This window comes from Dysidea avara, chromosome 9, assembly GCF_963678975.1.
Source record: "Dysidea avara chromosome 9, odDysAvar1.4, whole genome shotgun sequence".
In the NCBI taxonomy this organism is placed as follows: Eukaryota; Metazoa; Porifera; class Demospongiae; order Dictyoceratida; family Dysideidae; genus Dysidea; species Dysidea avara.
This window is the reverse complement of record NC_089280.1, coordinates 30,303,404-30,323,751: the sequence shown is the minus strand read 5'-3', so window position 1 is coordinate 30,323,751 and position 20,348 is coordinate 30,303,404. Positions and strand designations below refer to the sequence as shown.

At 37.0% G+C, this 20,348-nt stretch overlaps 2 protein-coding genes across 2 annotated transcripts in view; both read right to left on the bottom strand.

The window, feature by feature from the left end:
* Positions 1 to 303: 303 nt before the first annotated feature.
* Positions 304 to 17,181, bottom strand: LOC136267038 (hemicentin-1-like). Its single transcript, XM_066062100.1, has 9 exons — positions 16,967 to 17,181; positions 16,652 to 16,918; positions 7,423 to 7,683; positions 7,102 to 7,368; positions 2,114 to 2,374; positions 1,234 to 1,503; positions 919 to 1,185; positions 615 to 869; positions 304 to 560 (listed from the first exon to the last, which is right to left on the bottom strand). Exons 1-9 carry the CDS (start codon positions 17,169 to 17,171, stop codon positions 508 to 510), a joined length of 2,106 nt encoding a protein of 701 aa, XP_065918172.1. The 5' UTR covers positions 17,172 to 17,181; the 3' UTR covers positions 304 to 507.
* A 679-nt stretch (positions 17,182 to 17,860) lies between these two features.
* LOC136266477 (roundabout homolog 1-like) overlaps positions 17,861 to 20,348 on the bottom strand; it is a 37,252-nt gene continuing 34,764 nt past the window's right edge. Inside the window, exon 5 of the mRNA XM_066061491.1 lies at positions 17,861 to 18,138. Coding sequence (XP_065917563.1) covers positions 17,861 to 18,138 — 278 coding nt within the window. The remainder of the gene's footprint in view (positions 18,139 to 20,348) is intronic.

The following is a 20,348-nucleotide window of genomic DNA, read 5'->3' as shown; positions in this document are numbered from 1 at the left end:
TGGAACTTTTGCAGTGTAATGATGATGACAATTATGTCCAGGAAGTCTAACTCAAACTTATCGTTTGTGGTAGGATTTTGAATCTCCAACTTCACAGAGAATCTGCCAAAACGCCAGGGATCACTTGTACTAGTATTTTACAACAGGTTTGCACCAACAGGAAGAGGTACGAAATAGAGAGCACAACCATAGGGCTTCATAGTCCAAATTCAGAGAAAAAAAATGATGGCTAACCAGGTTGGTATGTTCAACAGAAAAGAATCACCCAACTTCCTTGGCCCATATCAGTGCCTTATAGGTGAGTCACTTAGTATGGATACAAGCAGCATTGTTTGTATCTGATATCAAGCTGAGAGTTTGTTGAGCAGATGTATTAAAAGTGGTGGACATCACATGAATTGCAGTTAGGATTGTGAAATTGCTGCTGCATGAAAATAAATTCACGGTAGTAGGTGTGCTTATTTTATTTGAGGCATGCACTTTTTACTTTCTTGGCTGCACAACTCACTACTGTGAATCTTGATGTACAAAATTGACAGCATTGGTCATCATGTTATTGACTAAGTGGATAAAATGCATGTTGGTGCATTTCTATCAACAGTATTTGTTCTCACCATCCACCCTCACTCTAGCTCTATTAGACTCCACACTAATTCCCTCCTTGTTAGCCATACAATAATATCTTCCCTCATCAGGTGGAGTAGTTCTAGTAATAGTGAATGTGTTACTGTTCCATCCTCTTGATCGGGAGGGAACACTACCACCATCACGATGCCATGAGTATGTCACGTCATTAACAGATGCTGAACAAGTTAATGTGACATCTTGTAATGCTATAACAGTAGTACTTGATGGGTGAGCGGTGATTTCTGTGGGAAGAAATGCATAGAAATGCTTTATACTAGTTGTGTCACTCACTCAAAGCACTAATAGTAACAACATTTGATCTTGTCCCACCAGCTTCATTGGACACCACACACCTGTACCGTTGTGACTCTTGTAAGTTACTCACAACATGTCTCCTGTTATTACTATTACTAATATCACTCCATTGTCCTCTATTAATATTCCTAGTCTGCCATTGATATGTAATTGATCCTCTACCAGTTCCCTCACAATTCAGAGTAACATTCATACTAACAGTTGTCAACTGACTGGTGGGGTGAGCTGTGATAGTGGGAGGACCTGTGGACATTTATGTCATCATGTCTTACCTGTTAGGACAATACTCACCATACACATTCACAGTAGCTCTATTAGACACATTTGATCCAGCCTCATTGCTCACATTACACCTGTACATGTACTCTCCAATAGTCAGTGTTGTATCAGTAGTGTATGACATTGTGTTATCATTACTAGCAGTAGTCCAACTACTACCAGAACTTCTTCTCTCCCAGGAATATACTAGTGTTCCTAGACCACTAGCTCTACACATGAGAGTGATGCTTCTTCCCATTGGTACATCACCACCTGTTGGGTGATCTGTGATCTCTGGAGGACCTGTAAAGTACAACAGTCAACTATGCATACAGAGGACCCTGATCCCTTGGGACCAGACAATATTTAGAAACTTGAATAAGTTTATATCTATAAAATCTTTATACTTTCAAATACTCTTATAGAACAATCACTTCAGGGTTTAAATACACACCATGTACGTACTTTCTTATGCAACAATTAATGGGGGTACAATGGGCATATTCCCCATCTCCAAAAACATTATACAAGATTGAGATATTCTAATAGAGCAGTCAGTCAAATACTTGAATTAACAGCTACCATAGTTGTTGAGTATGAAAACTAGCATCCGCAGCACTATCCCATGCAATTAGCCTGCAAAAAATATGTATTTTGCAAATGAAATGTACATGGTTAGGGTAGTGGGTATATGGAGTGGGGGGTCTGTGGGGGAGCTAAAGTTATTTCAGGAATTTGATGTAGAGTGGCACATCATACTAGTTTCTAAGAGGACTACATTGATCAAGAGGTGTAAGGAGAAGTGATTGACTGTCATGAGCAATTAGTTCATCTGGCTATATACAAGCCTAAAGAGTGGCATACACATGGTACACCTCTCTGGTTTTGTTTACAATCAAAGCCCATAGCATACCATATACAGTCAGGGTAGCAGAATTAGACATCACGGATAATGATCCACTCCTCACAGTACACACATAACTACCATCATCTCTTCCTCTGACTTTCTTAATTGTTAGTATACTAGTGTCACCAGTTGATGTTGATTGTCCTGTAACATCTCTACCATCACTAGTCCATGAGAATGTCACATCAGATGATACTGATGATGTACATGTTAAACTCACTGATGAACCAACTGGGACTAGTCTGTCTTGAGGATGAGTAGTGATTTCTAAAGTAAATGTAAAGCATACTGAAAGAAAGTACAGATACAATAGTCAATGAGTATATAAGGAAAACTAGAATTTAAAATTTGAGTAGTGATTATCATACAGTGAGGTAGTGATGTAAGTATATTGGGAATTATGGAGGTTTGCATTTTCTCACAAAAAACAATACTGACCAGAAACCAAACTCACAACACCCTCATGGAACCTTGGCAGCATTATAATCAATCCTTAAGGGTGCTCGCGGATATTTGAAGCCATACAATGCATAATTTTGTACTGTCTCTTATAACCAGACAACGTTGTTTTTTTTTTGTTTTTTTTTAAATTTTATTTAAATTATTATTTTTTTTATTATTATTATTAACGTGTAAAATGAATCCATCCTTTACCATTCTATAGCTACGTGAAATTCTATCCAGAGCGCTTAAATCGAAACTAGTCCTTCATCTTTACCACTAGAGCGCTGGAAATCATGCTAAATATACTTATGTAAGGTTACAACTCACATATCTATGAAAAGTATTAATCCATAGCTTAGATTGATAATAAGTAAGCGCTGAAAGTGTGTTTCACTAACCAAACCCTCGTGTTTCCATTGCCATTACTCGCGAAGCCATAGTGCTACAGACAAAATCTTTTCATAGTCCTGTAGAGCATTTATCTGCCTATCTCCGTGCAAATTTGAAGCTTTTACGGCTATCACTCAAAACCTAGTTTTATTTTTAGTAAACATGTGCAAGGATAGCGTGCGTCCAACATTATTGATGAAATAACCACACAAATTCCTATTAACCGCAATCACCAACTTTTTAAAATAACATGTCATAAATGCTGTTCTAAACACAAAGAAGCTCTGTTTTCTCTTCTTCACACACAGGAACAGCTTCTTGCTATGCCTGGAGTCTCCAGCAAGTCGCTCTTGGATAGGTTACGCTAGACACGCCATCATCAGCAGCTTGTAACACCTTGTGATTCCAGCTGGTAACATAGTCCCCTACATAAGCAGCTTACAATTACAATACAAACTACCAGCATACCCTATCACTCGAGAAAACAAGGCATGAACGCATGTTGGCTACAAGCGAAAGAAGCGTTCACAAGTACTTGTCGCCTTACTTTTAGACTAGTTCATGCTAGTGTAACTCTTGATCCATCAGACAATCATTTGCTAACACTTAAGTGACGATTTTAAAGTAAAAAACATGCTGCTCTTCCTTGTGTTCTCTGGCACAAAACACGGGCGCTTAACACAGATACTACAAGTATGCGTAGTAATGCCAATTATGATGCAACAGCCGCATGTGGTTTCTGGGCTGGCACTTAAATGGCTACAGATATCAGCGAGTACCCTTAAGGTCTTCAGTAAATGATTCCAATAGGTTGTAAAATTTATTTTTATCCAGTTAAATTATCTGACTGACTATCAAACTAACTGATCCCTTCTACGGGTGTAACTTAAAAATAGCTGCTTTTTTTTACCGTTGGATGAGCGCTTCTAAACTGTTCTTTGCTTGTAACATTGTGTAATAGGCTGACCATACCTGTATATAGTTGAAAATGAAGTGTAATGGCCTCTTCACTTCTCAGTGATTGTGGTTAGGATGGCCTTATCTATTTCATGGATGGACTGGACTTGCCAACTGGACTCATGGACTGAGCTGGAAATAGCTTTTAAACAATAATACAGACATTATCCATCTCTTGCAACACTGGGACACCACTATTTAGCTACAACTACTGGTACTGCTCTTCCTTAAAAGTCATGAAACTAGTGCATGCACTAATTTATTAGAATACACTTATGATACATGTGTACTAGCAGTGATAAAGCGCGATAGAGGCTATCCTTTGTTGCTTTAACACTATTATTAGGGCTGCGGAGATGAGCCAGTAATTATTCTTCAGGTGGCGCCATCAGGCAAAGTGATGGGGCTATGCAAATAAACTGGTTCATCATTACAGCCCTAACGCTAGTGCTAAGTACTGAAGCAACAAAACACCTCCGCTATAGGGCACGCATGAAGTAATTGCCCTGAGTATGCAACTTTAGGGCATGCGAAAAGTGAGTATTAGTGTTAGGGTTAAGGTCAGGTTCAGCTTTGGTTTCTTCTTCACCTTTAGGTTATGTTCTTCTTACTATAGTGTAGCTTGCTTACTGCTTGAGTTACATTTATAAGGGAAGGCAAACTTAAAAAATTGTTTCTCATCCCCTGCCTACATTCCTCTTTATCCCACCACCTCTAATTTCATTATTGCTGCTATCAATCATGTGCACATGTATTTTGGTGCTAAGAAGGCTGGCTATCATTTTACAGCACAGCAAATGTCACTTGATAATGAAAAATGACCTTTCACCTGGAGGAAATCCAAATTTTTGTAGATGAGAAACAAGTGATCAAGTTTGCCTGGCCTAAGATAGAAAAGTAGGAGGGGGGGGGGGGGGGTAGCTAGTAGCGGCAACACAGTGGATAGCACACTGGCCTAGCACACCAGTAGTCCAGGGTTCAAGCCCCAAATGAGCTTTTTTTCATTTTTTTTTTTCGTTTTTGTAATGCTTTTTAAAAATTATCTAAGTTTTACTGTCGGTTTAATAGCTGGTACAGCTTACTGAAACAACTTTCGGTTCAGTATCCATTGCCTATTGTGTAAAGCTGTTCCAGTGAGTCCAGTCTGCGAAATAGATTAGGCCGGTTAGGACACATGTTCAGACAAACAATTAATTTTTTGGGGCCATTCTTACTTTTGATGTGATATATGCATGGGTTCACTATAGTCATGATTATATTGTGCACATGGAACATCAATTTTAAGTTTGATTGGGAACAAAAAGTAATGAAACAAGGGGGCACCCAGCTATAAATAGTGGTGGACATTTAATTTTCTACTTTAGTCATATGCAGCCTGGCCATGACTCAAGTATTCATTAGTATAATTATCTGTTTCCTTGTTTCATTACTTTTACTATGTACCCAAGTTAAACTTGAATAAAATTTTACTTGTATTTGTAGAAACAAAATGTAATGAAACAAAGGAGGTTGCCTACACCTGTGTAGCTATACTAGTGCATGTTAATTTTAATTCCTACTTCAGTAATATAGAGTGGCTAAGTGATAAGATCGTTCACTTTTAGATAAAAGTACCAAACTTGGTAAAATATTTACTTTATTCATACTAATTCGTATTAGGTTGAAATTACCAATCACATCACACACAAAGAACCTGACAAATAAAACCATTACAAAGTGTATGTGGAAGCCATAATAGTGTCCAATAGCAACTTTGCACCTTTGTAGGAACAAAAGAAAATAGTCAGTTCCAAAAGATGATCAAGGGAAGTGTCCATTTACGTAGGCCAATAGGTTGCAATTGTAATCATAAGAAATGCAGAGGGTTACCCTACATGAAGCCATAGATGTACAACACATTATTTCTATTGGATTGTGTCTGCATCTATATGTACTTTTATACTTATCCCAGGATATTGGCATCTTTAGAAGAGCAACTAAAACGGTATTGAACTAAATTTATGGGATGCAAGCCAAAAAGTCAAATTTGGCCTTATAACCTAGTCTAAAATCTCCAAAAATGCTCTCAGACAATGATTTTGATGTGACACCATATGTGACCGGGCCTGCGATAATAGGGCATGTGGGCACATGATTTTTGCCTACTTTTTCACACTTTCATCACTCATAACATTTTGTACCATTATGCTATGGCATTGCAATTTTCAGCTCTTAGTAGGCATTTAATTGGCATCATGATGCAAGTTACAGAATGGAAATATACATTTCCAATACTGAGATATGACCTATAGAGTGATGGGGTGTAGTTTGTGCCCACATGCCCTGTTTTCGCAGGCCCGGTCACATATATCAAATCATTTAGTATATATATCTTACTTAACTTCCACAGAAATATGGTGCTTTTATCACAACATAAATGATTTTTTGTAAACATTGCCACTTACTATATAGCCTGTTAATCAAGACACATAGTAGTGTGTCGTGCAGCCCAAGAGGTCAGCGTGCCACACAGTGAGCATATTTACAGGAAAAGAAAATGCATTCATGCATTCATAGCTCTGTGATACCTTATTCAAATGGATAAAATACTTATAGGAGTTGCCTGCCTGGTATGTCAGTCCACATGCCAAATTTGAAGGGAATTACTTCGGCCAATCCAAAGATACGAGCAACCAAAGTTTCAATTTCTTCCCCGCTTTTCTTCTACTTCTTTTCATTCACATTGCAAAAATTGCAATCCAATTAAGCTGAAATTTTACACACTTAAAAGGACTGTAATTGTGAATCCCAAAATTTTGTGTGAATCTGATGAACATTATGCTAAAAAGCATTAAACTTCTGTCATGCCTACAGGATAAACCACTTCACGAAATGAGCTGAAAATTGGTTCATAGAAAGATTAACCATCATAGGAGTGCCTATTAGTGTTCTGGAAAGAGTCAACATAAAACCGATGCAAAAACGAATGTGTGTAATGATTGCTTCATGTAGCCTACAGCATTCATTATCCATGGTTGAGTTATACTTGGCAAAACACATTAGTTAGTCACATAGTCAGTATAGAAAATTAAAAAAACATAATTTTAGTAGAAAATTGTCAAAAGCATTGTGAATGCATGCTTTGGGCTTGTAACCAAGAAAGATCAGGATTGGTTGTTTTGAAGGAAATGCACACTTTCATGGTCCCTACTTACTATCCTTACTCAAAACAGTAACAGTAGCAACATCTGATCTTGTCCCACCAGCTTCATTGGACACTACACACCTGTACCGTTGTGACTCTTGTAAGTTACTCACAACAAGTCTCCTGTTATTACTATTACTAATATCACTCCATTGTCCTCCATTAATATTCCTAGTCTGCCATTGATATGTAATTGATCCTCTACCAGTTCCCTTACAATTCAGAGTAACATTCATACTAACAGTTGTCAACTGACTGGTGGGGTGAGTTGTGATTGTGGGAGGACCTATATATATATAAACAAAACAGTTTTGTACATATTCAGTGTCTACATATTTACCATAGACAGTCAGGGTAGCAGTGTTAGACATCACTGATAATGATCCACTCCTCACATTACACACATAACTACCATTATCACTACTCCTCACACTAGTAATTGTTAGTATACTAATGTCACCAGTTGATGTTGATTGTCCTGTAACATCTCTACCATCACTAGTCCATGAGAATGTCACATCAGATGATACTGATGATGTACATGTTAAACTCACTGATGAACCAACTGGGACCGAGCTGTTTTGAGGATGAGTAGTGATTTCTAAAGTAAATGTAAAGCATACTGAAAGAAAGTACAGATACAATATTCAACGAGTATATATGTGACCTAATTTTATAAAACCGTCGATATACACACATTTATCAAAATTCATTGTATTGGTTCTTTGTTGTCTACAGGGAAAGAGGAATGGATTGGATAAGTTTCAGCTTCATGAGATAAGCAGTGTGGGAAATACAGCAGTAGACACCTGGTTGAGCGAATAAATCAATACGTACAAAAGACATCGAGAAAATAATCTACAGGCGCTTACATAAACCATCATAACTTAATGATACAACGCTGTACGAAGTTGAATCTTTGGTCATTGTATTCGCCATGAATTTGTGAATCCACCAAGTTATAGTTTTTGCCAAAGGTATTCTTCTGTGATTCAGAAGGAAGGCGAATCCATTGAAGAAAAATTGTTATAAATTCTTTCGTCACTGCAACGTAAACAAACGTCTGTAAATCAGAAACCCACCTGTGTATGAAGATGAAACAAGGATTATTAAGGTGGCGCTGAAGTAATTATGTGAAGCCGTACAATGCCCACTTGTCACAATTAAAATTAGCCCACGTGCTTAATTAGCTATTTTAGGGTGGTGGAGAACTCCGCTTGTGAACCATGTAGTCTAAGTTTAAAGGGTGCTTATGATAGCCTGTAATGTTGTAACTTAGCATGCCAAGTTCTGTGAAATCACCCACTTTAATTTTGTGGCTATTAAACTCTGAACTTACGAGCCGATTTTAAAAATAACTCACCCCAGAAACAACCTAGTGCTAAGCCTCCTTGGCTCTTATGGCTTCTCACCTTGTAGAACAACTCTATGGAATCCTTTTTAACGATAACAACGTGGAAACTGGTTAAAATGCAAACCCGCATTTTTCAACAAGTGATATCACGCCCATCAACAGCGAATCGCGAAACATCTTTCCATAGCCCTGTAAAGAAATGCTTCACCAGTGTCTCTGCCAAATTTTGAGGGTCAATGGTACATAAATATGGAGTTATTTCACAAATTGTAAGACAGTGTAACTGGCCAGGGCGCACTCTGTAAAGCAGTAATCACACGATGACAGCTGGTGTTGTTCACCGTGAAGTTACCAGAGTTTTGACAAGGCGATGAAGTCAGTACGTGAATATCGTTACTTGTATCAGGAATAGTAGCCTTACAGTCTAATAGAGTTGTTTCAATATTTCGAAGTGCTTTGCTTTGTTCTACTAGTTTTCCATGTTTTTTTGCGCATGGCCACAAACATGATGTCCCATTAGCCTTGTAAGGCTTCATTTGATTACTTCAGTGCCACCTTAAACTCCCTATGAATAGGGGAACACGATGATTCCCAAGATTTGTCCACTAGAGTGTCAATTCACCGACCAGCAAGGCGATAAAAACTTGCGTAAATTTTTTTCTGAAGCTTGCATTTTTTACCCATTGTTTTTGAATGTGTTTTATTACAAAAGTACTATTGTGCGTATATTGACAGTTTTCTAAAATTAGGTCACATATATGGAAATTTAAACTTTGAGTTAGTGATTATCATACAGTAAGGTAGAAGCATATATTAGGGGTCATGAGGCTTTGCACTTCTCCATAATACTTATTGACCAGAAACCAGTCTCACAATACCGGAATCAAATATCAAGACACACAGTAGTGTATCATGTGGCCAAGAAAGCCGGCACACCACATCATAAGTATATTTACAGAAGAAACAAAACACAGTCAAATGTGTGTCATCCGGCCAAGAAAACAGGCATGCCACACAGTGAGTATATACAGGAAGTACCAAAGCATAATTTTCATGCATACGTAGCTCTTGTTCCTTTCTCGAATTAGAATCATTTTAATGCCCTCCACCTTCAGCACCCCACACACCAAATTTGAGCAAGATTGCCTAACTGTCTCTATGTAGAGTATTAAAGCACAGATAAAAGTTAGCTAATTTATAAATGATTAGTTACTCATGTCTAGCCCTGCTCCAGTGTTGTACATGATATGATATCATCACTTTAGGAATTTAAAATCTTTATTGAAGAGGGAAAATTGAGTGTAAATTCTTGTCATTGGTTGTTGAAATCTCATTTGGTGACCTCTGGTGTAGTGGTCAGATGAAACTGGTATAAGATAGATATTGGCAGGTAGTTGATGAGGTTGTGTGTGATCTTAAATATGGTGATGGCTTTTAGTTGGATTTGATGATGTACTAGTGGCTTCCAGTTTAGTCTTTGTAACATTTCAGAAACACTTGAAAAGGGGTGACCCGCTGAGTGACAACTGTCCTTTTTCATAAAGTTCTATTTTGCTATAAAACGTATTGAAATAAACCAGGTAGAAATATGCATGCTACATAAAAAAATTTATGCATGCTTTAATCACTTTGGTATGCACTGAAACAAAGCTCAAATCAATAAAACGTACACACCACCAGATTATCCTGTTCACTGAAACAGCCTTCTTCTTTGTCCACACAGAGACATGCACAGAAAACACTATACATTGATTGATGTGCCAGTTCATGGTGAACAGATTGAGCCAAACTCCAGCTTGTTTCAGTCGTGAGTTATGATTGATTAAATGAGTGCCAGTTTTTTTATTTGGCATATTGTTGCCGTATAAATCAAGTTTATTCCTGTTCCAACTGTCTAGCACTATAAATCCCAAGACTATTCATCACAAAAGGCTGAAACATTGGCTGTCCACTCCTTTGATACTACAGATAATAGAGAAGTGATAATTCAAGGAATGTGCAAAAATGGCTGGTTTTTGCTCAGTGGGTTGCAATAAAAACAAACCTTGCAGCATTCCTCTGGACTGATTCAATAAGAGATATGTATTTATGTGTATGTGGTGCCCAAATGACACAAGAGTACTCCAATATTGGTTTAATTCATGATTTGTAACAAAAATGTTTATAAAATGCAAATGCGTAGCTCAATTTTCTTGAGCTTTGGTACACTTATGTATTGTGGAAAATCATGTACCAAATTTGGTGCAAATCCGATTAAAAACTATGGACAATTATTTGCATCAGAAAAGGCCAACTTGTTGTCATGCCTACATGGTAAATCACTTATGTATAGGTTGACCATCATAGCTCAAACCTTTTGTGGTATAAAAGAAATCGTATTGACAGCTATAGAGTTACAAGGTAAAAACCAAATAACTGTAAATCACGGGGTCGAAATATTTTAATAGAACAGTCAACGTGGGATAAAAAAAGTGCATGAAAAATGTCAAAAAAACTTACTAGCATTCAAACCAGGGACCTCCATACTGAACACCCAAATCCTTAATGACTGAGCTTCTGCTATCATGGCTGATCACCTTACTTAATTTCTACTTTGTAAATGAAATTTCTAGCTAAAATCTACTCAATAGTAAAAGTTCATAATTTCATAGATATACTACTGGAAAATCTAGATTGTTCTAGAACATTCTATGCGTGTTCTGTTAGAAATCCTAAAAAATGTACATTCTATTAGAGCATTGCAAAAGAGAGATGAACCATCATTATTGGAAAATGAGACACTAAAAGTACATAAATGAGTCCTCAGTCACATGTAACCACCAAACAAGGTTAGTGAATTAACACCTGCGTGGGAATGGCAAGAAAGAGTTGAAGAGAGCACAAAAAATAAATAGGTAAGTATGCATGTACATTAAAACTACAAAGAAAGTCAGTCTGGCGAGGAGGGGAACCACTCACAGCAACTGCAAGCCATAAATATTCTTTGGGAAGCTGTAATACACTACCTCCAAAACTTTCCTGCTGCTTTTGACACTAGTGTGTTCTGGTGTGTAAAATATAACAGGTTCCATAAGTTCTATACACAGAAACGGTGATAGTGGCTCAAACTACTAACTTCAAGAGTTTCATAATAGTTACAAACGTTCAAGTGATCCAACTCTGCTAACAGTTGCTGATACTCTACCTTGTTCTGTTTACTTGACCTGGCTGACTGAAGATAGTGCTCTGAATCTAATGGACAGATCAACTCAAGTAAGGCAATTGAATTAGTGGCAGTATTATGAATAACAGGGTCTGGATGATAAGGAGTCACCATCACACATGGTGGAATTGTGGCTGGAGGTGACTCACTGGCTTTTAGGTTCGGAAGGTCAGCAAAAACTTGAATAAATGGCAGATTTACAAAAATGTTGATAAATTTGGATGCCAAACACTGCAGCACCCGGTTATTCTGTTAAGTATCTATTCTGTGACAAAGCCACTGGGCAGCCATTCAAAACATTGGCAGTAGTGGGATGTGGGGAATCATATAAGACACATCATACACTGCACTGGACATTTCATCTACGTAAATTAACAGCAGTTGGTAATGTGTCAAATGATACCCATAAAAGAAAGGATAATTCCCCTCGATGGAATCCTGACAACAAAATTAATGATTCCAAGATCCACATAGCTTCCAGCTTAGCTGAATCATCAAATTTGTACTGAACTGAAAGTGTTAGGAGGTGATCCTCACAGTGAGATTTGGTATCACAAGTATAGTGCTCGAGCTAATGGTAGAGTGGTAAGCTGTTTTTTGGCAACCAGTAACCACAGTGTCACATTTGTAGAAAATTTTCCATAACTGCTGATACAAGCCCAACTCATGGAGTTGGGGGTCAGAGAAAGCACTGACACAAGAAAGTAGATTGAACTTGGCTTCCCCAGATATATATATATATAGGACACACTGGGACAGCAAACTCCTGGGTAATAAAGAATTAATCAGGAGGCACTTCTCAGGAGATGTAGCCAATTCTTCAAGTAGCGGGTAACCATAGATTCCATCTTTGATATAGTAGACTGCATAACTGCGTCAATACTCAGGTGGAAATGCAGAAAGGAAAGAATATAATTCTATAGATTCAAAGTAGGCTCGCGTCAAATATGCTACCATAATAAAATGCATAATAGGCTGGAGTGGTATGACTAACATAAGCATATTAAATGGATATTTCAAACTATGGAGCTTAATTCCTGTAAATGGATTGATACTCCTTAATAGAGCAGCCAGTGGAAACTGCAAGCTGCATGCAATAGAACACTCATTTTATAGTGAAATACTCTAATAGAGCATTCACTGATTAAATGTTCCAAGAAAATCGTAACAAATTAGGAGCATAATGCAAGTATAATAGGAACATTGAAAGAGCATAATGGGTAAAATATTTGGGAAATTCCTGAAGCATTTTGGGCAAAATTTTGAGCATATTTGACTCGGGCCTAATCCAAAGTTTGTATTCTCCAAAGATGGACAAAACATCAGTTGCTGCTAATAATCAAATAAACTCTGTAAGGCCACATAAACTTAAGTATTAGTTTCTCATCCTCCTTTACTCAAAATAGCAGTACAGGAGGGCAGATTTTTATTTTATTTTTTTAACTAACTAGATAGCTGAATTACCTGTTTAAAATGACTCAAAATGCAATTTTCTTAGCAGTGGTGCACAAAAACCTTGATGAGGTAAGAAAAAAATAGCGATGTGGGTGGGATGGGAAACTAAAAATAATGAGCCTTATCCGCAAATTTCATCATGACGCAAATATGGCAAAAAGAGTGGCGGTACTTAGTACAGAGAGCCGCATTGGAAAGGATAATGTTTCGAGATGTTCCACATGATGAAAGGAGGAGAAAACTCTGGTGAGTCATATTAACTATATTCCTATGTAGGGGCACATATTTTCATGCTTCTTGAAAAGTCCTAGGTCTGCGTTTGAATACAAAACCCGAAGACTTGGAAGTGTGAAAATACATTCCCTTACATAGGATGATTATTGATATATCTCACCAGTTTTGTCGTGCTTTCTTCACAGGGACCATCTCGAAATGTTATCTCTTCCAATGGCTCTCCATGCAAAGTACCAGTACTCTTTTCGCCATAAAAATATTTTTGCAATTAGCTATGATGTAATTGCGGATAAGGCTTATTAGGTTTATGTCCAATACAATACTATTACAACTTCTCTATATAGTATTCCATCAATCAAAGCCTATATGTAACTGGATTTGCAAAATGGGTCTTCCACCCACATCCAGTCTACCAGCTTTGATAATTTGTAACTTTAGGTTGTAAAAGGCTATTGATTTGAAATTCGGTCAGAAGTGGGCACCAACATGGATTAATACATGGAGAAAATTTCAGGTTTACATGTTACTTGAATACCAAGTTATGGTCTCTCAGGTTTTTGGAATTGGATGTGTGTGGAAGACCCCTTTTTGCAAATCCGGTCACATATTATTATAGCCATTTTGGCACAGATAGATGGGGCAGTACACTACTATTGAGACCTACTCACACCAGTCTGCCCAATCGTCATCATCATAATCATTATAAACATCATAATAAGTGCTATGCTAATAAACTTGTGACAACAGGCTGCAAATTGTATTCTATCATAAAAAGTGCAGGATTTGCTTTGTACAAATTGAGCAACTGCAACTTATCACATTTTGCATGTAAAATTGAGATACTCTAATAGAACAGTCACTGCAAAATCTTAATAGACAAATAGTATGCCTCACTTGGAAGGAATTTATTTTGTTATAAAACACTAATACAGGTGCTACATATATAGCCATGAACAAACAAGTACAAAATTATATCAGTATAAATTGGCTTTGGTATTGGATCAGTAAGTAGTTTAGTAATTTTCTGCATTGGTAGAGTACTCGTTTGTTTTGTATCATCTTCATTGCACCTGCAGATAAGAACAATGATTTGTGTAAAAGCAAACCTCAAAGTCAGTTTATGGTTGACTTTCGGGTATATACAAAAAGAAGTGAAATCCATGAAAAAAAGAAAAACAAACAGCCAAGCTGTATAAAAGGGTGTGGCCTTCAAAAATCCTGGGTGAATAAAGTTGTGAAATCAAAGGTGGTGTGGTAGCCATGAAATGGCTGCAGTGATGTTGATGATAATAAATTTTAATAATAAAAGGCCATTATTAAATTTTAGTACCATCCACATCATTGTAGCCAACCATGGCCACCACCTTTGATTTCACAACTTTTTTCACTCAGGGTTTTTGAAGGCTGTACCCTTTTTATACAACTTGGCTGGATTTTACTTCTTTTTTATAATTTAAATATATACCCAAAGCCAACCATAAACTGGCTTTTAGGTTTTCTTTTACACAAATCATTGTTCTTCAGATACAACGATGATGAGATACAAGACAAACTAGTGCTCTATCAATACAGAAAAATACCTACTGATCCAGTACCAAAGCCAAAGAATCTAGTTATGCAATATAACCAATTAACTAATATTGATAAAATTAATGTCTTTAATTCTATGCTTGCTTGTTCATGGCTATATAATTTTGTGCTTGACTGTCTCTGGGAAAACTGGTCTTATCGCCCATTTAAAAGTATTGAAAAACGTCGGTTTTAAATATTCAGAGTGTTGTAGCTGGCCAATGGTGATAGCTACGCATACCAAATTTTCAAATGTTTTACAACAATTTCTTACCTTCTAGATCATCCACTGAACAGCTAAATTTCCCACCATTTTAGATAGTTTTTAAACCAAGGTTGACTGTATTAGGCGAGCTCCAAAAGGAGTGGGAGGTGGGGGGCCTGGAAGGTGGACAAGATGGTGCTCAAAAATTGAAAAGGAACGTGTTGGGATGAATTAGGCCAAGTTATGGGCCATTCAGGGGTCAGAGCTGGTTAAAATGAAAGGAAATTTACAGCACAGGTCATTGTCCAATACCACGTAGCTGTACAGCTATACACAGCCATCTCCTGGTTGGCCAGGGCTCCATCAAGACCCCAGGACTGCTCGTACAACTCGCCACTGTGCTAAAAAAAGCAGCCAGCAAAAGTAGACCACTTGACTCTGGTTGACTGTGACAGTAAAATTTGATAGTGCTTTCATTAAGCTTTGTGTTTGTGTAAAATAATCAAACTTCCTGACTTGGGGGTAGGGACCCGTTGATTTCGCCAGCAAAATTTTTGGCAAAATGGGTGGGTAAAAGCAATGAGCAAAATGCTGGCATAATAGGTGCAATTTTTTTGTGAAGTGAACATAAAAATTGCACAAAAGATCGAGATACTCTAATAGAACAGTCAGACGCGCTAAAATATCGACAATGCATAGCTAATTGTTACAGGAACAACAAGTGACAATCGAGATACCCTAATAAAACAGTCACACATGTTAAGCAATATTAGCTAGCTTCTTGCTTTACATGTTAGAAATAAATGCTGATCGAGATACTCTAATAGAACAGTCACTTTAAGGCGAAACTGTAGCTTTGCAATTGGAAATATTCAATTAACAAAGATCAGTGCTGAGCAAAATTTATAATTCTTGAGCAAAATATGGAGAATAATAGGTGAAAAATAAAAGAATTGCTGGAAAGAAAAATAGGTGAAAAAAAGCAAAATAGACTGGTCCCTACTTGGGGGATAAGACCGGTTTTCGCAGATCCAGTTACATATATCCTACCATTAGCTTATAGTGGTAAACAAGATGAATAGAGCACGCAGCTGTGGGTGTTTAAGTGATAAAATGTGGAGCCAACAGTTCAGAAAGCAAAGTAAAGTGTTGCGAGGCAGTCTAAACAACAGGAGAATTAGCAACATAACTGAAAAGCAATAGTAAACTGGAACTTGCATGCGCCATCAGTCAATATTCAAATACTGTTTTAGAAGTGTGGAGACTTGTCACATGCTACAGTGTTTGCTCAACTGCTGAAGATATGTTACACTACATATGAGCAGCTTTTGGTTATTATTACTTTAGTAGTTACTTTGTTTTATAATTAATACAAAAAAGGATTGTACATTGTTGTCAACACAATTGGTCAGCATGGAGCAAAGTAGTTATCCACAACTTGGCCTAGTGACAACAGAATTACTATGCTGATATGTAAACGATTGGTAAGTAACTTGGCACATGGCAGGGTGGATGATTGAAGGCTTACACTATTTGGTAAACTCACGTACTCAAAACAGTAACAGTAGCAACATTTGATCTTGTCCCACCAGCTTCATTGGACAATACACACCTGTACTGTTGTGACTCTTGTAAGTTCCTCACAACACGTCTCCTGTTATTACTATTACTAATATCACTCCATTGTCCTCCATTAATATTCCTAGTTTGCCATCGATATGCAAAATATCCTCTACCAGTTCCCTCACAATTCAGAGTAACACTCATACTAACAGTTGTCAACTGACTGGTGGGGTGAGTTGTGATAGTAGGAGGACCTGTGGACACTTGTGTCATCATGTCTTACCTGTTAGGACAATACTCACCATACACATTCACAGTAGCACTATTAGACACAACTGGTCCAGCCTCATTGCTTACTGTACACCTGTACATGTACTCTCCAATAGCCACTTTTCTACTAGTGGTGTAGGATGTTGTGTTATCATTACTAACAGTAGTCCAATCACTACCAGAACTTCTTCTCTCCCAGGAATATACTAGTATTCCTAGACCACTAGCTCTACACATGAGAGTGATGCTTCTTCCCATTGGTACATAACCACCTGTTGGGTGATCTGTGATCTCTGGAGGACCTGTGGTATAATGGATGAATTTCATAATAACAAAAGTTGCCCCTAGCAACCTGAACTTTACAATATTTGTAGGGGTAAATGTCTATAGTAACATATCCAAATTTTAAAAGGATAGCATATATAGGTCATGAGATACAACATTTTAAAGTTTGTCGTTTTCCATACATTGTCATGAGAGGGGGAAACAGTTGCCCCTTCTGGGTAATCACATAAATAATGTGTGGGAAAACAACAAATTCAATTAATGTCATTTCTCAATTTAACATTATTTGTAGGTGTGAATCTCACAATTAACCTCTCCAAATTTTAAAATGATAGAGTATGTATATCATGAGATATGACATTTTGAAATTTGTGGTTTTCCCATACATTATCCATGTGAATGCCCAGAAGGGGTACTGTTACCCCCTCCCATAGATAATGTATACGAAAACTGTAAACTTTAAAATGTCATATCTCATGACCTATACATGCTGTCCTTTTAAAAATTGGAGAAGTTACTTTTGATATTCACATCTACAAAATAATGTAAAATTCAGGTTGCTAGGGGCAACGGTTTAAAATTCCTTATTATGAAATTCATCTATTACTTTGCATTCCACTATATACATAATACTCTGCATTTTACTCACCATACACATTCACAGTAGCACTATTAGACACAACTGATCCAACTTCATTGCTCACATTACATCTGTACATGTACTCTCCAATAGTCAGTGTTGTATCAGTAGTGTATGATGTTGTGTTATCATTACTAACAGTAGTCCATCTTCTTCTACCAGATCTTCTCTCCCAGAAATATGCTAGCGTTCCTAGACTACTAGCTCTACACATGAGAGTGATGCTTCTTCCCATTGGCACATCACCACCTGTTGGGTGACCTGTGATCGCTGGAGGACCTGTAAAGTACATGTATACAATGTTCAACTACATGTACTATACAGTAGAACAGGGGATTTCCAAGAATTTTATGGGCCTCCCATGAAATTGAGTTCACAGTAGGAACACAACACATCATTCTGCTCGGCAGCACATGCAGAAGTATATAGTTAGTAACAACATGCAGTACAGCACAATAATGTATAAAAGTTTCATTTCTCAGAAATATCTAGAAAGGGAATATGACAATCATGCACTGTCAAGAATGAAATTAGCTACTTATAAACAATTAAAATAATATTTTGACTCAACCTGCAAAAACAGGACACGTGGGCACAAACTACACTTTGCATCATATTTCAGTAGTGAAAGAGAACATTTACAAGCTGTAACTTGTACTACAGCAACAATCAAATGTTTAATAATGGGTGACAACTGTATGACCATAGCATGATGGTATTAGAGGTTGTGATCCATGAAAGTTGAAATGTAGGGAAATTTTCTTTTCCTGCATGTCCTGTATTTTTGCAGGACCAGTCACAAATATTATTTTGGTTTCTATCACGGATGCACATTGTGTAATGTGATATAAGTACAGGATGTCTACCTATTCACAAGAAAACCATAGACTAACAGTGTAAACTCATATTTAGTTTTGAGCCAATTATACTTTCAAAATAGCCTATTATGCTTTTGAGCAGTGCTCAAAAATCCAGCATATTATGCTCAAAATGCTCTAGAGATGGTTGTTTTATTAGAGTATGTCAGTCTTTCCTGACTGCTCTATTAGAGTATCTTGATCCTATTTCCTAGAAGTGTGAATAGCCAGCCAAAAAACAATAAAAATTAATAGCACCACGCATTTTCTTTAATATGATATGCAGTATTAAGGTGTAGTGTGTTCATGTTTTGCTGCATTGTGCATTACTTGAAAATCTTGTAAATCATCCTACTATGCTAGCATAATGCTTAATGCTTTCGCTAGCCTATTATACTCAAATTATGCCAGCATAAGGTAGATAGCTATAACCCTCTTTGAAAATATCTTCTGGTGGAACCTAAGTTATTCATATCCCTGGGTACTAAGTAGTGTGTGGATAACTGAATAAGTTTGTATTTAGAAATAAAACAACCAATTATTGGCAGCCTTCTTTCTGTGGAATGTACATTTTCATCTATAAGCACTCCTGGAACACAATTATTGGCAGAAGTACTCTGTCTTCCTGTGCACTAAGTTTGTTGTCAGTAGTTACCCTTGAACAGCAGCAGCTGAAAAGGAGCAGAGTCTAAATTTATAACCATGACTCAATTACCAGAAGACCATAATATTAAATGCTTTTGTGTTTCAAACAACAGAAGCTGAGATTATCTAACAACCAACCAGTATTATGCTACACCCAATTTTGATAAAATTCCATGCAAATTTATAGTACATAAGATTGCATAATACAGTAAAGTTACAATTTTTGTATAAATGCACAGAAATTGCATAATAAATCAACAAAATTAATAGTCGAATAACTACCTCCCCACCATTCTTCTCTGCTTTATTCTTGATATCTTGGTGGTTTCTAGATGTATAGCATGACAGCATGGTAGTTTCTGTTGTATAAACAAGTATTGGACACACCATGCATCTTAGCAACTGACTTACATGAAACTATAAACTATTCTATATAGACTACCTCTGCCTTCATTTTGGTAGCTTTTTATATGAAGGTTAAATATCTTTAAACTAAGTTAATGTTGAACACGATAGCATCAGGCATTTGATCGTGGTGGACAATAATAGGAATGGTTGTACCTTAATAAGAATACTTGCACATGCGCAGATGTACCATGTGTTTTGGAATTAATTAATTAACTACATCATGTGTTAAAGGTGTCTACTAGCTATGCACTTGGTTGGCTTGTTCAGTCGCTATGTAGCGCTGGTGTTTTAAATTAGTAGCTAGTAATTGTTCTATATAGAAAGCATATTATCACAAAAAATATTTTCACCATGTCTCCAGTGTTGTATAACTACAATGTCACAATGTATTTGACTACTATGATACTGTGAAACCATTGTGATATGTTTTTCATATACTGGAGGTAAGGTATTACAAGGCCTGGCACTATTTCAAGATGCCACCAAAAGAACAGAATATATACTGAGTGTATTGTATAGCTAGAAGTAACAATACAGGATTTTCTTTAAAAAATTAAAAAGGAATATCTATATTCACTC

Coding starts and splice junctions, on each gene's coding strand:
- LOC136267038 (XM_066062100.1), bottom strand. CDS start 17,171: ATGTGTAGAGCTAGTGGTCTAGGAATACTAGTATATTCCTGGGAGAGA. Junction 7,684..16,651: donor TGCTACTGTTACTGTTTTGA/GTACGTGAGTTT, acceptor CATTTACTTTAG/AAATCACTACTCATCCTCAA. Junction 1,504..2,113: donor TGCTACCCTGACTGTATATG/GTATGCTATGGG, acceptor TGTACTTTACAG/GTCCTCCAGAGATCACAGAT.